Source organism: Littorina saxatilis, linkage group LG6 (genome assembly GCF_037325665.1).
Source record: "Littorina saxatilis isolate snail1 linkage group LG6, US_GU_Lsax_2.0, whole genome shotgun sequence".
NCBI classification, from domain to species: Eukaryota; Metazoa; Mollusca; class Gastropoda; order Littorinimorpha; family Littorinidae; genus Littorina; species Littorina saxatilis.
Window position 1 is genome coordinate 50,272,632 of NC_090250.1, and position 21,884 is coordinate 50,294,515.

Sequence of the window (21,884 nt, forward strand, 5' to 3'; positions counted from 1 at the left end):
AAACAAACAAACAAAACAAAACAAGCAAACAAAACAAACAAACAAAACAAACAAACAAACAAAACAAACAAAACAAACAAACAAACAAAACAAACAAAACAAACAAACAAACAAACAAAACAAACAAACAAACAAACAAACAAACAAACAAACAAAACAAACAAACAAAACAAACAAACAAACAAAACAAACAAAACAAACAAACAAACAAACAAAACAAACAAACAAAATAAACAAACAAACAAACAAACAAACAAAATAAACAAACAAACAAACAAACAAACAAACATACAAACCAAACAATCAAACAAACAAAACAAACAAACAAACAAACAAACAAACAAAACAAACAAACAACAAACAAACAACAACAAAAACAAAAAAATAAAACAAAACAAAAAACATTAAAGAAAAAAAAACAAAAAAAACCAGGCGTCTTCTTCTTTCTTCTTTTCGATCGCCGATCACACTTGGAGTCCAGATCTTGAGATATAATTAGTGGTCCTCTGCAGCGCAGCCACTGGCCTGTACAGCTTGTTGTGCAGGGACTCCGGCAATGGCCAGATTTCCTCTCTCAGCACCTGGTGGTTCCTGCAGTCTCGTAGGATGTGGGCCGTGTCCTGCTCTGCTTCTCCACAAGAACACATGGGGGAGGGCACAACATGCAGCTTCCCGTGGAGATGCTGGTTAAGTCTGTTGTGTCCCGTTCTCAGGCGGAAGATGACCACCTGCTGTGGTCTGGATAGCAGGTGGTAGCTGTCCTGTGGCTGGGGCGTCCTGAGCAGAGACTTAATGATGGTCTTCATCTCTATCAGGCTCACAGGGTTGTTCTCTTGCTCATCTTCTGCACCCAGCTTTGCCATCCTGTCCGCCTCTTCGTTTCCTTGTACACCACAGTGGGAGGGGATCCATTGCAGTACTGTCCTCAGGCTCTTGATGTTGTGTAGAGCGTGTTCCAGCTGAGGCAGTTTGCTACTGGTCATTGCTTGGAGTACTGACAGAGCGTCAGTCAGGAAGACCACCTGGTTGTCATGGTTGACTCTGTCGTTGATGGTGTATGCTGCATGGATCAGTGCTTGTACCTCAGCTCTGTAGTTTGCACAGTGGAGGCCTGTTTGGTATAGCCTCTGCTTGCCTCTCTCCACTGGGGTACTGGACATACACCCCCGCTCCTCCATTTTTGACGGCCTCTGTGGCTGACCCATCAGTATACACCCGTATCCATGCTTCTTGGGGGTACCTTTCTTCAAGCATGGCAAGAGTCAGGGCTTTTTTCGTGGCATTGCTCTGCTCGTCCTTTGTTGTGAGGTAGGGGACACTGGTCTGTATGTCCAGGTTTCCTTGTCTGTCTTCCCAGGGTGGGGCGTCAAGGGAGAAAGATGGTGGCTCCACTAGCTCTGGCATCTCTGTCTGATGTTTCTTCTGCAAAGCCCTTGCCTCCAGAGCGAAGCTTGATAAACAGGCGTCTCTTCATGGCCCTCTTTTCGAAAGTGAAATTCTTTTACTTCTCAGTTCTTCATTTTTTCCAAGGAACTGACACAGACTTCCGAGAAATGTTTTTGTCTCGTTGATTTCGTCATGTGAAAAATTACTCAACGGGTGGACGCCATGCTAGCTGTGCATGTATCGGTAACGTATTTAATTAAAGGTACATGTTCACCACACACACACACACACACACACACACACACACACACACACACACAAACACACACACACACACACACACACACACACACACACACTGACACACACTCACCAACACTCAGAACGAGGGCAGCAGGGTCGGTCAGCAAGCTGTTAGTCACCTCAGTCGTTGTCGTGTCGTTGGTGTTGTCGTCGTCGCTTCCACCGGCCATAAGGACGTTGGTGTGTTTGTCGGTATAGCAGTTGACGTCTCCGGTAGAGACATCATACACTGCCACCAGGTACCGCTTCCCGTCTGACGCTTCCACCTGTGTGATGTCATCTGATAGTGACGTCACTTTCAGGTGAACCTCCTCCGCTGAAAGTACAAGATAGATGTTTTATCAACTTTGGTAAAGAAACTAGGTGCGCTGACGTCATCCGACGATGACGTCACTTGCACGTGAATCTCCTCCGCTGAAAGATAGATGCTTTATTTACTTTGGTAGAGGAAAGAGGAGTGTTGATGTCACCCGACAATGACATCACTTTCAGGTGAAGCTATTCCGCTGAAAGGGGACGTTTTGTCGACGTAAACACTAGAGGCACAGTCCTTCCTGTGTAAATTGTTTGCAGTACGCATGAGGCAGGCTGGTAATAAGTCTTATATATGGTAAGAACGTTCTGAACCCTACACGTTTTCGATTACGATTGTTCTTGCCTTGAAATAATAATTCGGAAACCATTCATTTACTGAACTGATGCAGTCGTATTTCAGTGTAGTCTGCTACGTATGACAGAATCGATCGAGTCAGTCTTCCAAATGCTGGTCCGTTATCGGAATAACACTTGTGTTTTCTGTTAGCCGCTGGGAATTGTATACTAACTCATCATTTGGTAATGTGGATGATAAGCTACATGCCACTAATACGGCATATGAGAAGAATCTATGCTAGTCGGCGAAAATGAGATGAAACGCAGCGGCTTCTATACTGAAAGGCATAAATTCTGCAAATAGTGCATTGAACGATTTTGCTCTCAAACGAAAATCAGATTGAACCTGTAATTTGTAGTTGACATCTTGAGTGTCGGAGCAAATGTTTCACGCTGTCAGCGTGCGCTTTGCAGTATTGCTGATCCAGCCACAGCTCACTGTGCTAATAAAGACAATGGGCTGAACGGGAGACAATAACGTAAAAAAGATAGTGTGTGGCCCTATAAAATGCAACTGGCTGTTTGGCTGTATCAGATATCGCAATCATGCCACGACTTGATGAAGGAGAGAGACAGCAAGCGATTGGGATGCTTAGAGCTGGCCAAAGCATTGAACGTGATGAACACTGAACGTTTTCCGAAATCATTGCGCTTGGACTCAGTCACTTTTTTTGAAAAATTGTCATTTCATGATGTTCTATTAAAAATCAATAAAGCGAAGGTTTTTAAACACTAAAATGGCCAATAAATAAAATATTCAAACATTGAAAACATTCACCACTGAGTTGATTTTTTGTGATTTTTTAAAGATCAGTTTGCGGAATTTATGCCTCTCGGTATATTTTTAGATCAGTGGCACTGTGGCATTGGCACTTGCAATCTGTCAGAAAAAAACCCACTTCTGCTTTAATTGAGAAGCAGGGAACTTATGGTCATTTGGTATTGTGGAGAATATAAGCTACATGTCATTAATTAATTCTGAGGATGAGATCACAGTCTCGCTTAGGCAAAGGGCGGAAGAATACGCTCTGTGGAAAAGTTAGCGCACTCCAAGAGTGCGCTAACAGTTTTAGCGCATCGCCATTAGCCAATCAACTGGTTCACATTAGTCGTGTGACACCAGTACTTACTGACAATTGTTATTATAAGCCTTGCTTGTTGTGCTCCATTTATTAATTGATTGTATGCGGCTTTGTTATCTGAAAACAGTCTCTGAATAAAATTGTTTAAAACAACAACAACAACAACAACAACAACGCAATTAAAGTACTTGTGTTTTCTGCAGCAGATGACAGGACCGGAGTCAGGTTGAAAAACAGTACAGCTGCCGTCCACAGAAAGACCCGCCACTCCATGACAAGTTTGCAGATTCCGTAGGTGACAATCAGTCCAGCAGACGAGGCAGAGAAAGCGAATGGGAACCGTCCCAGGGCCATTTTATAAACTAGCTGTACCCGATTTCCATGACCGTACGCGACTTATATGCCCGCACATATTAAAGGCACAGTAAGCCTCCCGTAAACCATCACAGATACTGTCAGGCTTTTACACACAGTACAAACACCCTTTTATTTAAACACTCACCGCTTGAGAACATCTTAGGTGCCCTCCGTAAAGAGCAAGCAATTTTCAAAGAATTTATTTTGTGTGGTTTATCTTACCCCTGAGCCATCATGAACCCGTGTGATCCAGTTTCCCTTTTTCACAATGTAGTCGTCAGTTCAGTGTGATTTCCAATGCGACTCGCTGTAAGCTTATCTGCAATAGCACGTTATTATGTACCTCTGAATCTTAACGCAACAAACAGCTGCAATTCACACGAACTCTAGCGATGGCTTTTGACTGTTCAGAGGAACTGGCGATAGGCATTACCGTCGTCTGCTACGAGAACCACGACCTTGCGTGACCCTGCTTCCGGGCTTTTCTTTTTTCAACCTTTCAAAACTTCGAATTGTACTGATCTTGTCTTCATAAAAAAGAACTCTTTTATGGTTTAAGAATGTTTGTGTAACAAGCTGTCAATTTATTATTTAGATTTTAAAAGTTAGGTCTTTTGTCAAAACGCACAGTCCGATTTTGTTATCAGACAATCCGCAAAATTAATTCTTTGAAAATTGCTCGCTCTTTACGTAGGGCACCTAGGATGTTCAAAAGCGGTGAGTGTGTAAATGAAAGGGTGTTTGTACTGTGTGAAAAATTGTAAGCCTGACAGTATCCGTGATGATTTACGGGAGGCGTACTGTGCCTTTAACAGTTTAAAGGAGAGAGAGACAATGATTTATTTCCGTATATGCCATAGGCCACAGGAAAGGCGGTAATATATACAGTAACAACTTTTCGTAACACTGACAGGTAGGAAATACGTTTAAATTAAGAAGTATATAAATTAAATTCACAAAATTAGGTTTCAAAAAAGTTGGACAGGAATTATTCATTAGCATATGGAACATGTTATAACTACCATGACAGTGAAATGATGTATCCATGGCAGTCACATGTTCAACAAAATCTTCTCTAATTTGCAGTGAAAGGAGAGAGAGAGAGAGAGAGAGAGAGAGAGAGAGAGAGAGAGAGAGAGAGAGAGAGAGAGAGAGAGAGAGAGAGAGAGAGAGAGAGAGAGAGAGAATTGAACTTTATTTAGCAAGGATTAAGATTTAAGGCTATGCCTTTTCTTACAATCTGTCCTTGGGACGCACAGACACACAATGATAAAATTGAAAAATTAAAAAGTTAAAAAGTTTACCAACAAAAGGAGGTCAGAAAACTTCAGCACGTGATGATAAAGATGATGATGATGAAGATGAGGCATGAAGAGCATACATATGTGGTTATTCATAAAATCAAACGCACACTATGCGGCAAGTAATTATAAGTACAAGCTGGTAGCAATCGAACATGTAGCAATAGTACAACAAAAATATGTTCAGAATATACAATGCACAGCATATCTTTGGCGTAATACTAAGTGTGGTAAATCAAAACGCGAGAGAGAAAGAGAGAGAGAGAGAGAGAGAGAGAGAGAGAGAGAGAGAGAGAGAGAGAGAGAGAGAGAGAGAGAGAGAGAGAGAGAGAGAGAGAGAGAGAGAGAGAGAGAGAGAGAGAGAGAGAGAGAGAGAGATCACACTCACACACATACACACACGTGCACACACACTTACACATACACACACTTATGTATACCGAGCAACAAAAGAAACGCAAAAATATTCTGCATTTATTTATTAAAAAAAAAACTAAAACAATTTGAGAGTTAGGATTATCAAACCACAAACGTGTTATGCAGGCATGTTTAATGAAGCTGTTGTGTAATTTTTCCCATGCTGCGACTGTCTCAACGCACGAGACAAGCAGGTTGCACGTGAAACGCATGATGCGCGCCTGTAGCACGTGCAAGCGTAGCTGGAGAAAGCTGGTGTGTGATATGTGTTCACTGATGCATTAGCAATCAAAAGAGACCATGGCACGCTTGCTGTCAGTCTTACTTTTTAAAGGGCCAGGATGTCAAGATTGACACCAGCAAGACAGACAGACGTTGTTTTCTTTTACTTGTAAATGGCTGTCTTTTTGAGAAAAAAAAGCTTTTACACAAACAAACAAAAATTAACAACCAGCACCCCTTGACCGCTTTAGTGTAAAAAAAAAGGTTCTTCCCCGTGATTTGTAGGTTCAAGCCAAGGTCTACCACCGGTCTTCAATCATAGCAAACGCGACTTTTAATACGTGTACATGGCGTAAATTGGCTTTAATCGCAGCTGTGCACGACAAATGCAAAGAACGGCACCGTAAAAGTGCTGCAATTCAGGTTTGTGACTTTGAGGACCGTGGTAATGAACTGTAAGAAAATGCGTCAAGATATAACTCGGGCACTTGTACTTTTGTTTCAGATTTAAACATACACTCTTCAAAAAAAGTTTGAACCCCACCTTTGCTTTTGAAAAATAAAATGGTGTGCGTGGATGTACACTCTTCAAAAAAAGTTAAGGATCACTTTTTTTACAAGCATGCCACACAAAACAGACAAGACCGAATTCTTTCATTTTTAAAAAATTATATAATTGAACAACCAAGGAGTAATGACAAACAAAGCAAAGATCGAACGCTGCAGCGACAATTTAGCTAGAGTGTGTCAAACGTGACAACCCTCAAAAATGGAATTCACAACAATGTGAATCAGTGTCAATAACGCGTGTGCCCTCCATTGTGTGCCAGGCATTCAACACATCGTTGGCGCATGGAGTGGATCAGGTTGCATATGAATGCTCTGGGAACTCCATTCCACTCCTGCTGGAGCCATTGCAGCAGTTGACCCAGATTGGCAGGAGGACTCGGGTGATGTTGCTGTACCCGACGACAAAGCTCATCTCACATGTGCTCTATGGGGTTCAGGTCCGGGCTGTTGGCTGGCCACAGCATCCTGTTGACCCTGGCCTGCTGGATGAAGGTGTTTACAGCTGCAGAGCGATGGGGAGGTGCGTTGTCATCCTGAAGAATCACACAAGGGCCGATCGCTTGGAGGGCTGGAACAACCAGGGGTTGCAGGATCTCATTCTGGTAGCGGACACCGGTCAAGTTGCCCACTACATGGTACAGAGGTGTCCTTAGACGTGTGCTGATCCCTCCCCAGACCATCACAGAGCCTCCGCCAAAACGCTGTCGTTCTAGAACAGCGCCTTCTGCGAAGCGCACTCCGCGACGCCTCCAGACTCGGATGCGACCATCAGCAGGTTCCAAGCAAAAGCGGGACTCATCTGTAAACAACACCTGAGCCCACTGCTGACGTTGCCACCTCACATGTTGAGTGCACCAGGCTCGGCGAGCTGCTCGGTGATTAGCAGTAAGGGTTGTTCCTCGGACTGGACGCCTTGCACTTTATTTGTTTTCTTTTTTTATTTGGTGTTTAACGTCGTTTTCAACTACGAAGGTTATATCGCGACGGGGAAAGGGGGGAGATGGGATAGAGCCACTTGTTAATTGTTTCTTGTTCACAAAAGAACTAATCAAAAAATTTAATTTTAATCATAATTTTCATATTTTTAATTTTCAGAGCTTGTTTTTTATCCGAATATAACATATTTATATGTTTTTGAAATCAGAAAATGATGAAAAATAAGATGAAATTGTTTTTGTATCGTTTTATGAAAAAATAATTTTAATTACAATTTTTAGATTTTTAATGACCAAATTCATCAATTAATTTTTAAGCCTCAAAGCTGAAATGCAATACCAAAGTCTGGCGTTTGTCGAAGATTGCTTGTTCAAAATTTCAATCAATTTAATTGAAAAATGAGTGTGACAGTGCCGCCTCAACTTTTACAAAAAGCCGGATATGACGTCATCAAAGACATATCAAAAAAATGAAAACAACGTCTGAGGATATCATTCCCAGGAACTCTCATGTAAAGTTTCATGAAGATCGGTCCAGTAGTTTACTCTGAATCGCTCTACACACACTCACAGACACAGACACACATACACCACGACCCTTGTCTCGATTCCCCCTCTATGTTAAAACATTTAGTCAAAACTTGACTAAATGTAAAAAGATAGTAAAAGGATGCAATACTAACAAAAAGTCAAATATCATTTTCTGGTCACAACTTGATTGAAAAACAAAAATCAAATCATTTTATTATCAAGGTTCAAGGCTCACATTCTCAGACATTTAAAATTCAAAGTTGGTTGTTTAATTGTTTGATTTTAACGTCCCTCGGACCTATTTGGCTATGCGGGTCTCCGTGTTTGAAACTATTTACATTTAGGTCTTTTACAGTAAAATGAAGATAGTTCTAAGAAATAAAAATTCACGCTTGTTACTTTAAAATCTGGTTCAAATTTTTCTGTTCAAAAAAGTTACAAATTCTATACGGAGGGTTGGGGTGCGGACAAAACTCACATTTCTGCCAATCATTGTAAGTCTTTTCTATCTGCAATGCAACCCCTTACAAGCAAACATCCTGATTTTTATCCCAGTCTAAAAAGAATGTACACACGACAGAAAGTATTAAAAAAAAATGTCTGTGATTAAAACTGGGGGGTGGACCCGGAACCATCATTATAATACTCTGACAGCCATCAAACCCATCATCACTATAACCTAATACATAAATATAGTTGAACCCCTCCCTCCAATTGTAATACATAAATATAGTTGAACCCCTCCCTCCAATTGTAATACATAAATATAGTTGAACCCCTCCCTCCAATTGTAATACATAAATATAGTTGAACCCCTCCCTCCAATTGTAATACATAAATATAGTTGAACCCCTCCCTCCAATTGTAATACATAAATATAGTTGAACCCCTCCCTCCAATTGTAATACATAAATATAGTTGAACCCCTCCCTCCAATTGTTCTGTACTCTAAAGGTCTGTACATTCATAAATTTATCTTCATTTTAAAGACTTCATCCTTTTCAAAGCCTGATTTTCTTGAATTTTCAGTGGTATTAAATTGAGTGTTCCCCTGTATTTATACAAAAAGACTTTACTTACTAAGGTGCTTAAAAAAATGCTCATACAAAATACAACTACCAGTGTCATGGAAGTCCAACACCTGCATTCAAATCAACCCTAAGTGATTTTGAAAAAAGGAGACAACATTTGCATTTTTTGTCATGTCCCCACACCCTATTTTGGCTAATCAGGACCAATTCAATTTTGTTTCCTTTTTTCCGTTTTACATGACGATTTCTGTGTTTGATACTGTTTATTTTTACTTATTAAGGTACATCACAGTAAAGTGAAAAGGTTCTACAACCTCATATCTTTCCACGCTTGTTACTTCAAATCTTGATTGCCTTTAAAACGTTAAAACAATCTTGTTCAAGGGAAATCTGGCAATGGCAATCACATCAGACATCTGCCTGTGAAGGTTATAATTTGAGCCTGTGAGCATGTGTTGTCTTGTTTGAGAGCTGTTAATCTTTTTTTGTCACTCTAAATATATTTTTCCTTAGCTGCATTTTCCCCCTTTGCTGCATTCGGAATAACAAAAATATAAGAAAATAACGTCAGCTGCCCTTTCAAAACTGTGAAGAAAACATTTTAAATACCTCATGAAATAATGTTAATGCTTTTGTTCATATCAATAAAAAAAAATAAAACAGCACAAAGGAAATAAAAATACAAAATACTTGTATCAAAAAACCACTTACATTCCCCGATTCTTGGGCTTGACATACAATAAACAAACTGCACATGTAAGTGAATTCACATTTTGCAAACACCACCTCTGAACTATCATTTTGTAGAGACCCTCAAAAAGAGTTTGCAAAATTAAAACTTTTTTCTTATTGAACAACAGACAATCCCTTACAACCAACTTAAAGTACACAAAACAAAATATATTGTCTTTCTTTTCAATTTGTGACAGCATACTAGAACACCTGGCATAAATTTAACTGTGAGTCGCACAACACACGTTCAATTTAAACGCTGAAAAACCATGAAATGGTAAAAATGTAATGATGTTAACATATTGTCGCTGTAATTCACAAACCTTGTATCTTAATTTTTGAACTAAAACAGCAGTTAGCTCGGTTATTTTTTTGCCCATGTGGTGAGAAAAGCTCCCATCTCCAGCTGCTTTTTAAAGTGAGAAAAAGTTCTTGAGTAAAAACTTGTATCGTCATTTGTGTCAAGCGAGTGCAAAAATAAAAGCCGCTTCAGTTAAACTTACGAGGTTTCTGTACGTGCCACACTTGGACGGAAATATGTCACAACATGGAAGATACGAGGGACGGGCGCTGTGGCGTGCTGGTAAGACGTCAGCCTCTTAATCGGAAGGTTGAGGGTTCGAATCCCGGCCGCGGCCGCCTGGTGGGTTAAGTGTGGAGATTTTTCTGATCTCCCAGGTCAACTTATGTGCAGACCTGCTAGTGGCTTATCCCCCTTCGTGTGTACATGCAAGCACAAAGCCAAGTGCGCACGGAAAAGATCCTGTAATCCATGTCAGAGTTCGGTGGGTTATAGAAACACGAAAATACCCATCATGCTTCCTCCGAAAGCGGCGTATGGCTGCCTAAATGGCGGGGTAAAAACGGTCATACACGTAAAATTTCACTTGTGCAAAAACACGAGTGTACGTGTGAGTTTTAGCCCACGAACGTAGAAGAAGAAGAAAAGGAAGATACGAGGTTGCTGCTGTTGTATATTTACCTAACAAAACATGTATTTCTCAGAAAAATGATTTTTGGTAACTGAAGGTTAGGTGACAAAGGGAAGAAAACCTCGTAAATATACTAATTCTGGATGACTCCTTCCAATAAAAAGCTCCTATCTCAATATTTTCTCAGTTGTATCGAATATCATTTACAACTGACATTAACACACATAATTTAGAGTGCTACTGCATTGTTTAAAAGAAAATATCAACCCATGAATTTAAGTTATATTTGATGCGGTGCATTTTCAAAACAGAAAAAAATTGAGATTAGGCTTGTGAATTACGTACAGCGATGATATTGAGCTTCATAGATTCTGAAGGGTCTGACCTTTAAAAAAAAAAAAAATCTTTATCTTGCAAAATGAAAAACAGCAACAGATTATTTACCTAACAACACGACACCCTTGTGCACACTTCCCATACCCTTGGAGTTAAATTTCCCCAAACCTGGGTGCTTCCCCTGTACATTCAGAAACTTAAAATGTCCAAACCAAGAAAGATCAAATCTGTATTTCTCATGCAGTTCAGAATTCTTTAATCTAGTACATGACTTTAAAATGCCATTTTGCCATTTCACATTTTAGAAGTACAGTGGAACGCCCATTTTAAGACACTGTTTTAAGCCCTCCTCCCATTTTAGGCTCTATTTTTTCAGATTTTCTGTCCAAAATCATAATACTGAATCTTAAAATTTACCTCCATTTTAAGACCCTTCATCCTCTCTTCAAGACTTTATTTTCTCAGAATGTTGGAGGCCCTAGCAGGGGTGTTCCACAGTATTAGTTGTAGTGCATCCGACTATAAAGTAAGTGCCAAAGTGGCTTAGTTCAGGGAACATTCACACACATGCACTCTTCCATTACAGCGGTACCAGCAATGAAAGGACACCCCTGGGACCAGCCAAGTGTCCCCACATTGCAGGTGGCCTGTCATGACAAGTATACTTTGGTAGAGATAACATAAAAAGGGACAAGAGAAGGTGTCCTTCCAGGCCTGGGAATGAGTAAAAGTGGTTTGGGAGTACTGACGGAAAAATGTTGCGTTTTATGCATTTTTAAGGGCACACGGAGGATCTTTTCTTACACAATTAGAAAAGGACTTCGTCGTATTTACGACGAAAGGTGTATCATTCTCAGGCCTGGAGGTGTACTCTCATGGGAGGGTCCACACATCGCAGGTATATATTCAAATCACTCCAAGTCCATCACATTCTTCAAACTCATGTCTGCACTTAGTGTCGTACCGTAACACCCCTTAATATAAAAGATCTCGGAAATCTGAGAAAATCGGGTTTTAAAAATGAGAAAGATTTAAAATGGGGTAAATTTACTGAGGTTATGAACAGAAATACTCAGAAAAACGGGTCTCAAAAAAGAGGCCCGAGTGTGTGTGTGTGTGTGTTAAAAGGCGGTTCCATGGTATAACATAAAATAACATAAATTGTTAAAAATAAAATTAAAATAAAAGTACAACTACAAATAAAACAAAATCATGATTTGTCTTTGGTACTGTGACTAGACTTTTTGGACTTGTGCTTCTTCGCTTTCTTGGACTTTTTGTGCTTTTTGTTTACGAATTCATCTCCGTCCTTTTTGCTAGTCTTTTTGTGATGCTTTTTGCGTTTCTTTTTGCTGTCTTTTATGTCACCATTTTTTCTCTCCTCTTGTGAATCTGGACTTGGTTCTCGAGGTCTCTTGTTTGAGTATCCTGACCTGTGCTGAGATTCGGAAAAAGAAACTCCAGCTTCACCGTTATCACTTTCATGTCTGTCATTCTGGGAGTATGTTTCAGCATAAGATTCCTGTATGTCCCTTCCTTCGCTGTCAGGCCTGTTTCTCGGGGAATACTTGTCATTGTATCGGAAGTATCCATCACTGTTTCTCCTCGGATTGTTGTCCTCGAACTTCTGTGGTCTGCCACCGTCTTGGAATTTGCGCTTGAAGGTCAGAGGTCTGTCGTCTCGGAGAGTGGACACTAGCATGTTGCGAAGAAACCTTTTGTTGGTGGGTGGTACAGGGTTCTTCTGCCTGCAAATAAATGGAGATTTTAACAAATGAAATCTGGAAGTACGGGTTAATTAGCTGAATAACTATGGAAAGAAGTGGAACACGGCTGCATAAACAGTAACTTAACTAAGACCCTTATGCATGGTTGAACCTATGAATGAATGTAAACAGATGAGGGGAAGGGTTTAGGGACCTAAAGGTACACTCCTTCTTGTGTAAACAGATCAGCTCACCGTCTGAAATCTTGCCAGGCTTTTACAAATTACATGGGATCTAACCCTCCACTGAATTCAAGTGAATCAAAACCTAATTCTAGCGATATCACTGAAAGAAGAAACAACACGAACCATCCAAGAGCTCCATGTTCCTTAGCTCTCTCTGCTCCACGCTTCAGATCCTTCAAAATCTCTTCAACAGCTAACCTGGAATCACAGAAATGACATGCTGTTAGTTCCTACATGTACATTATAGTAATTAATATTCAGTAACAGTGTAACACTAACTCGTAGTCGTACTGCCCCTAATTTAACTTTGAGACTACCCTTTTAAAGATAATATATATACAGTCAAACCTACCCTGGTTACCACTTTTTGATAACAACCTGCACCTACCCTTAAAAGCCCCACTCGGCCTCACATGAGATTTACAGAACGATGGAATCTTTCACAAAATAAGCAATTCTAACATTATGGAACACACTTGCAATAGCATTTAACAGCACAGAATGACACAGTTTGCTTGAATTGCTATTTAGCATGCGTAAACCACACACCAGTTCTCGTGGTTTATTCAACCGTGACCCACTTTCCCTTTTTTGTTGTTTACATACGTGATGAATTTAGTCGTCAGTTTGTGGTTTCAATGCAACTTCGTATAGATCTGCAATAGCATGTTATTGTGTACCTCTGAATCTACAATACAACAAATGACTGATAGTGACACAAACCGAGTAGCAGCGACTTCAAACAAACCAGCGGTTATAGAAAAATGTGTCTGCTTGAGCAATGGTAAGATGCAGCTCAATTGATGTAATAATATCCCTGTCGCGGAAGTGCGTGTGAATGCGCGCTATACTAAATCTACACAGACACAGCAACTATACAGTATGAACATGGTTGAAACATCAGTTGACCAGCATGGGACAGTTTTTTTTTAGGAGGATCAAATTGCTTTTTCAAATTTCTATTCGCAATGTCTGTAAAACAAAAGTTTGATTCGTCTTCTCTCTTTTAAAACCTGATTTGCCCTCAAATTTGTTGGTTATGATCAGTTTAAAAAAACAAGGGGGCAGTGGTTGTCCACTCCACACCTACACGATGTACACACAGGCGCGTACTGTACTGAACAATCCAGAGAAGATCGTTTTTTATGACGCCAGAAATGCTTTACAAATACGTGTTACCAAATGAAACTGCTGCTTGTGTTCTGTTTGCGATGCTCAGAACACTTCAAAACACTGGCAGCTATGCACATGGCATGATGGCTGCATAGCAGTGCCAGTGGTCTTCTAACCAACTTGCACTCCAAACTAATTGCACTAGAGTTCATTAAACGACAGTTTGCACACGACATACGCTTCTAACGCATCTTCCTCCATTTGTCCCTGTATTGCAGCATGAATCCAGCACAAATAATCCAAGAAATGCTTCCAAAACAAGTAACTCGTCCTTCGTTCTCTCTTGGCAGCGCAAAAAACGTCGTCTGGTATCAACTTCCGGTAAAAGTGGGTGTTACCTCAAACATGAGGCGACCACACAAAACGATAAATAATAAATATCAGAATGCAGCAAAAAAATCATTAATTTTTATAAAGTGGTGACAGATGAATACCTTCTTGCTTGAGAATTCTAACTGATTACGTCTATGGCTGTGTAGTGGATGTAAAATACCTGCTTCAACACCAGATCGAGCACTGCAACTATTCACAGGGTTCCACTTTTAGCAGTCACCGGTGCGTAGTCTCGCTTCATCTCGTTATCTACACGAACAGAGAATACACTGATACAGCTGATGATGGCTTGTGCGAACTTTTCCTTTCCGTGTTACAAGGCTGCAGACAACTCGAAGGACCATTCTTGATAAGGTAATTTTATACCAATATTCTTCAGTTTTAGTAGTATAGTACTGAGGCTGTATTTGTGACTGACTCAAGTCGTATTAGCTTTCCAGCCCATTGTCTTTCACTGGTGGTTTGTCACTTTAGTCTTTGTTATCTTTGTGACTGCGTCTCTTGTCTTGTGATTATGCGTGCAATGTGACTATGAGAGATGCACAATTTACACTACCAGTTCATGGGAAGGTCAGAGAATCGGGCGAGTAGACCACAGTGGTCAGTCAACCCAACAGTCATAACTGACCTGGCAACACTAGTGGTTCATTTGGCTTGAGTTAGCACATCACTGTGATCACATGCACTGGCAGGGTTTATAACAATAACACACAGGCTCCTGGCACTTGTGATTATGTTTGCCTGTTGACAGAACGGACTTACAGACTGACTGTAGCTGTGAGTGATAAGTTACAGAGTGCCAGGTTCTGTCTTGGCTGTTTGTATATGTCTGTCTATCTCTGTATTACAATGATTGAATGAATAATTTGTATTTGAATGTGCGTTGGAGGGAAATACATGTCTGTGGACTAATGACTGTCTCTGTTTCAGTGTCTTTCTACCTGTCGAACTGTCCCTCTCTCTCTCTCTCTCTCTCTCTCTCTCTCTCTCTCTCTCTCTCTCTCTCTCTCTCTCTTCACTCTCTCTCTCTCTTCACTCTCTCTCTCTCTCTCTCTCTCTCTCCTCACTCTCTCTCTCCTCACTCTCTTTATCTCTCTAATCCACCCACTCTTTCTCTCTCTGGCTCTGCCTCGATCCTTCCCTCTCCTCTCTCTCTCTGCCTGCTCTCTCTCTCTCTCTCTCTGCCTGCTCTCTCTCTCTCTCTCTCTCTCTGCCTGCTCTCTCTCTCTCTCTCTCTCTCTCACACATGCATGTATACAGACACGTACACATGCACACACACATCAATCTTTGAATGACTACTATACATGACATGTATAATTATTTGCTAGAACCAGATATTGTGATTCTCTCTCATGATCCTCTCCCATTCACTACCTTGTGGAGCAGGGAAGCTGGCTTATCCTGTTGAGTTAGTTCCTTGTGTATCTGTATCTGTATCTGTCTGTTACGCTGCACTTGTAGAACAAGTCATCCAGATGTCTGGCATTGTTGCAGCAGAGTGGGGGTGCGCAGCTAGTTCTTTATCGTCGTCTGGCTACTGCCAGCGCCGACTTGAAGCTCTCGGTCGTTGCCGAGGTTACAGTTTCTTCATCTAATTGGTTCCAGGCCACTACAGTCTTTGGGAAAAACGAATGTCTGTATTGCTCAGTGTTACAGCGTGGCACAGTGAAGCATCTGCTATTGTTCCTGATGTAGTTGTCTACTGGGTTTGAGGTGCTATAGTCTCTGGAAGATTGACGTGGACGAATGAGGCGTCCTGGTTTTTGAGGGATCAGGAACTTGTCAGGCGGGATTGCCGGCACCAGCCCCTCAACCACTTTGTAGAGGGAGGTTAGACGCAGGTGTTCGCGACGTTCCTGGAGGGTTGGTAGTTGAAGCTTGTGCAGGAGCCCAGTGATGAAGCCAGGAGTCGTGGTTCTGTAGTCACCAGAGATGAAGCGGGATGCGTTCCGCTGTATGCGCTCCAATCTCTCGACGTCCTGCTTATGGTATGGGTCCCAGATGGTGGCACCGTACTCAAAAAGAGGGCGGATGAGGGCAAGGTAGGCGTTGTGCCTGCAGTTTGATGGGCAGTGGCGCAGGTTGCGGCGGAGGAATCCGAGGGTGCTGTTTGCTTTCTTAGAGATGTAGTTGATGTGGGTGGACCATTTCAGGTCGTTAGAGAACTGAATGCCAAGGTAGGGGTTCGTGGGTACACTCTTGAGGATGGTGCTGTCTAGGGAGTAGAGGTAGGAGGAAGGGGTTTCCGTGCTAGGGTCATGACGTAGCATTTTGTAGCGTTGAAGCGCATGCCCCATCTCTCTGCCCAGGATTCAAGGCTCTTCAGGTCTTCCTGGAGGGCGATGTGGTCGCTGATGTCAACGATCTCCCTGTACAGGAGGCAGTCATTTGCGAAGAGGCGCACTTGGGACTTGACTGCATCCGGGAGGTCGTTGATGTGGCAAAGGAAGAGAAGAGGCCCTAACACGGTGCCTTGCGGGACTCCAGAGTCGACAGTGGTTGGGGCGGAGGTCGAGCCTTCCACAACTACCTGCATGGTTCGTTGGGTGAGGAAGGTCTGGAGCCAGGCGAGGATGGAGCCGGAGATTCCGTAGCTGTTGAGTTTGTGGAGGAGACGATCGTGGGGTACCGTATCGAAGGCTTTAGAAAAATCCAAGATGGCCATGTCGACTTGGCGTCCCCGGTCGTATGAGGATAGCAGGTCTTCTAATGTTGTCAGGAGCTGGGTCTCTGTGGAATCGCCGGATCGGAAGCCATGATTTAGATTTGTCAGAATGTTGTTGGCTTCAAGGTGGGATAGGATGTGGCGGCTAATAATGTGCTCTAGCATCTTACAGGGGACAGAAGTTAGTGAAATGGGGCGGTAGTTGGCTGGGCAGTGACGGTCTTGAACGCGCACGCGACGTTGGCACTGAGCCAATCTTGTGGGAGACGCCCAGAATCTAATGAGAGCTGGTAGATGACGGACAGGGATGGTGCTATGTGGTGGGCTAGGGTTTTAAGGACAATGTTGGGAATGTTGTCGGGACCAGAAGCTTTGTTGGGTTTGATGTTTTGAAGGAGTTTGGCGACACCGCATGTATGGGCGGGGAAGAGTGTAGGGAAGGGGGACATTGCTGATTGAGAAAGAATTGATGTAGATTATTTACTAATCAGAGTGGTGTATGGGTGTGTTGCTTGAATGTGAACATGACTCACCTGAGCAATCGTGAGGAGAGTTTTATAGCAGTGCCGTCTGTAGATGAAAAAACTTCCAGGGTCATTATAAAGTGGAACCCCTTTGTTAAGATATAATATATATATATATCAAACCCCCAGTCCCACTCCACACCTACAAGAACAGTGTAACATACCAACAATCCCCTCTCCCTCATGATTTCCTCCTTTTTTAAATCTTGCTTATCAGGTTTTCTGTTTCTGTGTTTGGAATGTCTTTATATGTAATTCCTTCATTGTTAATGTTACAGACTTGTTAAGACCTAATTTCCCCAGGTTTTGGGTGGTCCTGAATGAACCTGCCAGGCAAGGGCCAATTATGAATGGAATATATATATGCTTTCAGAAAAATCTTGTGAATTTAGGTCACCAGTGTCTTTATGTGTGACCAAGGTCTACGTACACCTTGGACCCCCCTTCCTCTTTGATACTTGACAAAACGTGAGAAAATGAAATCTTATAAAAGAGGATTCTACTCTTAAAATGGAGGCACACTTACAGGCCTAATAATATGAAGGGAAAATGTAAAAACGTTTGGGTCTTAAAAGGGGACGCTCATCTTGAAAGCTAGGGGGTTCCACTGTACTATGGTCTGAGTTGTGAGTTTCTTGTTGAACTTTCCTGCCGTTTGTCACCCAGTGTTCATGTGGAGTCAAGCGAAAGGGTGAGTCTCACAGTGTTTATGCTGCCATTGTTCTTTCTGTTTTTTCTTTCTTTTAACCTTATGAATCTTGTATAGTGTCACTCACATGTATCATACTTGACAAGGGTGCTTAGTATACTTTTCAGCGGAGGCACATGAACATAGTGTAGACCTGTAGTTCTTGTTGAAAAAGTGTGTTATTTCTTATGTATTATTTTCATTTTATAGGGGGGGGGGGGGGGGGGGGGGGCACTGTTATTAATGTTAAGTCATCCACTGAATAAATATATTTTTTAGTCTTTTCTTCTCTTGACACTCCCCCCACCCCCTCAATGTTTGAACAAGAAGGTAAATTTAGGTGGGGGGGGGGGGGGGTATTTTGTTTATCAGCTTAAATAAAAAAACGCTCGCGCTGGACCGAGTACTCTTCAGACATTCACACACACACACACACACACACACACACACACACACACACACACACACACACACAAATAGTAACACTAACACATGTGCACAAAATGAACACACACACGCCGCGAGAGAAAAAGACTACAGGGAGGCATTGACGTCAAAGACTTTCGACCGTGACGTAATTACGTCACTATTCTTGGTTTACGGTACCATTCGGCGGCTTTGCTACAAGTATGCCATAGTCTTGGTTGGCCGAGACCTTGCACCGTTCTATCAGACTGCCTGGCTGGCTGTTGCACCGGGAATTCCTCCCACCGTCAAGTCGTTTTTACATATATTTTAGTCAAGTTTTGACTAAATGTTTTAACATAGACGGGGGAATCGAGACGAGGGTCGTGGTGTATGTGTGTCTGTCTGTCTGTCTGTCTGTCTGTGTGTGTAGAGCGATTCAGACTAAACTACTGGACCGATCTTTATGAAATTTGACATGAGAGTTCCTGGGTATGATATCCTTAGACGTTTTTTTCATTTTTTTGATAAATGTCTTTGATGACGTCATATCCGGCTTGTCGTGAAAGTTGAGGCGGCACTGTCACGCTCTCATTTTTCAACCAAATTGGTTGAAATTTTGGCCAAGTAATCTCCGACGAAGCCCGGACTTCGGTATTGCATTTCAGCTTGGTGGCTTAAAAATTAATTAATGACTTTGGTCATTAAAAATCTGAATATTGTTAAAAAAAAAAAAAAAATTGTAAAACGATTCAAATTTACGTTCATCGTATTCTCCATCATTTTCTCATTCCAAAAACATATAAATATGTTATATTTGGATTAAAAACAAGCTCTGAAAATTAAAAATATAAAAATTATGATCAAAATGAAATTTTCGAAATCAATTTAAAAACACTTTCATCTTATTCCTTGTCGGTTCCTAATTTCAAAAACATATAGATATGATATGTTTGGATTGAAAACACGCTCAGAAAGTTAAAACGAAGCGAGGTACAAAAAAGCGTGCTATCCTTCTCAGCGCATTACTGCTACCCCGCTCTTCTTGTCAATTTCACTGCCTTTGCCATGAGCGGTGGACTGACGATGCTACGAGTATACGGTCTTGCTGCGTTGCATTGCGTTCAGTTTCATTCTGTGAGTTCGACAGCTATACTTGACTAAATGTTGTATTTTCGCCTTACGCGACTTGTTTTGTGGTTTATTTCGCATTTAGGTCCCAGGTAACATTATGAAGTTTTAATACGATCAATCAGACCTATTATCAAGTTAGTGTATCAACTTTTGAACGAGCTGCGCCCAGTAGTTTCCCAGCAATAAGCTGTTAAGTCGACACACACACACACACACACACACACACACACACACACACACACACACACACACACACACAATTAAAGTCTGCTGAGCCCTAGTACTAGGGTACTCGGGGATAATTTATAGTAGCTCAGATTTGTAGAGAACTGGGGATCTTAAATGTTACTCTTTGGGTAGTGATTTTTCTTCTTACTTTTTCTTTTCATTGTTTGTACAAGCAGGTAAAGTATGTACTTATGTGGGGGAAAAATCTCATTCATTCCTTCGATAAAATATGGTAGCTGAATGATAGATCTTCTTGACATTTTTTTCTCTTGACACTTTTATTTTTTATTTTTTACATTGTTTGAACAAGCGGGTAAAATTTATTTAGGGAAGATAAAGTACTCCCATACTATGTCTGGTCTGGTATAAGGTCTGCTTGTATCCTTTTGTGCAACGTCAGCTACTGCATGAATATGTTTCATATCTGTATACGATTGTATCCGGCCGAATGCCATTGAAAAAACAATGATTCTACACTTTGAATTTGATGTTCTTTGTACATGCTGATAAAATTGTAATTAAGCAGAAGAACTGAGCGAGTCAGGTGCTAGCACCTAACTCCGGTTGCAAAAACTTCTGACTGTCTTTGATCAAGTGTATGTGCATAATTGAAATTAAAAGTGCTGTTCTCCAGGTGAACCTGGGCCTACTTTAAAGACGTCAACAAATAAATAGATAAATAAATGAATAAAAGAAGAGAAACGTGTCTTTAAAGAAACTGTTTTTAAACTTGAAAAGTAAAAAGGTCCTGTGTTCAAGCAAACTTCAAGCCACAACTCCTGTCCCTTTATGAAAAGTGCTGCTTGAATCTTGATGCGTTTGAACGCTCACTAAAGGCCCTACTAGGTATACAGTTACAAGACGTGTGTTACATGTATAACAATGTTTGCACTCCAAGTGGCAGATGTTGACTTTGGAATATAGAGTATGTTAGTTCTATAGACTTTGGAATAGAGAGCATGTTAGTTTTGAAGTGCAATGACCTTTACGACAGCAAGGCTTAAGGCTTACTTTCAAGTGTTGCGAAAGTGCTTTGTACTCGTTTTGCAAACACATGCTTTGGTTAAAACTGAGACTTCAGCTGATATTCATGCAGTGATTATACTAGTGTCTTGGGAAGTTCACTCTCAGCTTTTGAGACTTGGAGACTAGTGTGAGTTGTGTGAATATATATCTTTCATACATGGATGAACAGAGAAATGTGTCTTTTTCTCCATTTGTTATTTTCTGAGAAAATTAACCTTGAACTGACTACTGTTAATTATTGTACAATTTCCTTTCTTTCATGCGTTCAAAATTGTCTCATTAAGGAATTTATTGCTTATATATATTGATCACATGCAGCCGGCAATGGAAATATCACTTTAACAACCAAGTGAATCCTCCACAGTGGTTTATGGGTGCAGTATTTTCTTTTCAAAGGCAACCAGGGTTCTCACTGCTGAGGCCTGAGCCGTCTTTATTGTACTGAACTAACAGGTACTTTTGTTTGCAAGAACAGATAAACTTCTTTTTGTGCGAAAATAAGTCACAAAAGTGGTTATATGACACAGTTATAAATGAAAATCATAGATATAGTACTGGCTTTGTGTGTGTATTTATAGATGATTTGTTTTTCTCCTAAATTTTCTCCAGTAAAAGATGATAAATTACGGATCATATCACATGAACAAACTTTTGTTGACAAAGCTAAAGCATTATTGTTAACCTGTACGCCAGATATGATTACATTAAGTCGCAATACAGAAGTCGGAAAAAGCCACAACAGTAACAAGCATGATGGTTGTTTGACCTTTGCCAGACACCCCAGAAACTGTTCTTGAATCAGCAGGGTGGTGGGTGGTGGTTCGGTGCTGTTGCTCAATGGTCTTTTCATGCAGACCTCAGGTAAATACCATGGATGCTAAATTTGTTTTGTGGCATTTCCTGTTGGGGCTTCTAATCTTTGGTTTTGTCTGATTGGTCCAGAGGTGTGGTTGGCAAATTAGGGAGAG

General features: G+C 41.1%; 3 protein-coding genes across 3 annotated transcripts in view; 1 reads left to right on the forward strand and 2 right to left on the reverse strand.

The window, feature by feature from the left end:
* Positions 1-3,879, reverse strand: part of LOC138969466 (uncharacterized) — a 6,935-nt gene extending 3,056 nt beyond the window's left edge. The window contains exons 1-2 of the mRNA XM_070342256.1: positions 3,611-3,879; positions 1,760-2,005 (exon numbers count right to left, since the gene is read on the reverse strand). Coding sequence (XP_070198357.1) covers positions 1,760-2,005; positions 3,611-3,776 — 412 coding nt within the window. The 5' untranslated portion in view covers positions 3,777-3,879. The remainder of the gene's footprint in view (positions 1-1,759; positions 2,006-3,610) is intronic.
* A 4,716-nt stretch (positions 3,880-8,595) lies between these two features.
* On the reverse strand, positions 8,596-14,220 carry LOC138969459 (probable H/ACA ribonucleoprotein complex subunit 4). The gene is made up of 3 exons (XM_070342247.1): positions 14,089-14,220; positions 12,861-12,935; positions 8,596-12,534 (listed from the first exon to the last, which is right to left on the reverse strand). The coding sequence occupies exons 1-3, from the start codon at positions 14,109-14,111 to the stop codon at positions 11,997-11,999; spliced, it is 636 nt and encodes a 211-aa protein (XP_070198348.1). The 5' UTR covers positions 14,112-14,220; the 3' UTR covers positions 8,596-11,996.
* Positions 14,221-14,501: 281 nt separating this feature from the next.
* The window catches only part of LOC138969461 (kinase D-interacting substrate of 220 kDa B-like), a 51,112-nt gene continuing 43,729 nt past the window's right edge, over positions 14,502-21,884 (forward strand). Inside the window, exon 1 of the mRNA XM_070342249.1 lies at positions 14,502-14,597. The gene's annotated coding sequence lies outside the window, so the exon portion shown is untranslated. The remainder of the gene's footprint in view (positions 14,598-21,884) is intronic.

Bases quoted from the DNA above. Each gene is read 5' to 3' on its own strand.
- LOC138969459 (XM_070342247.1), bottom strand. From the start codon at position 14,111: ATGGAGGAAGATGCGTTAGAAGC. The intron at 12,936-14,088 runs GTATGTCGTGTG...CTGTGATTCCAG, and splicing joins GAGGAAGATGCGTTAGAAGC to GTTAGCTGTTGAAGAGATTT. The intron at 12,535-12,860 runs GTTCGTGTTGTT...ATTTATTTGCAG, and splicing joins GAACATGGAGCTCTTGGATG to GCAGAAGAACCCTGTACCAC.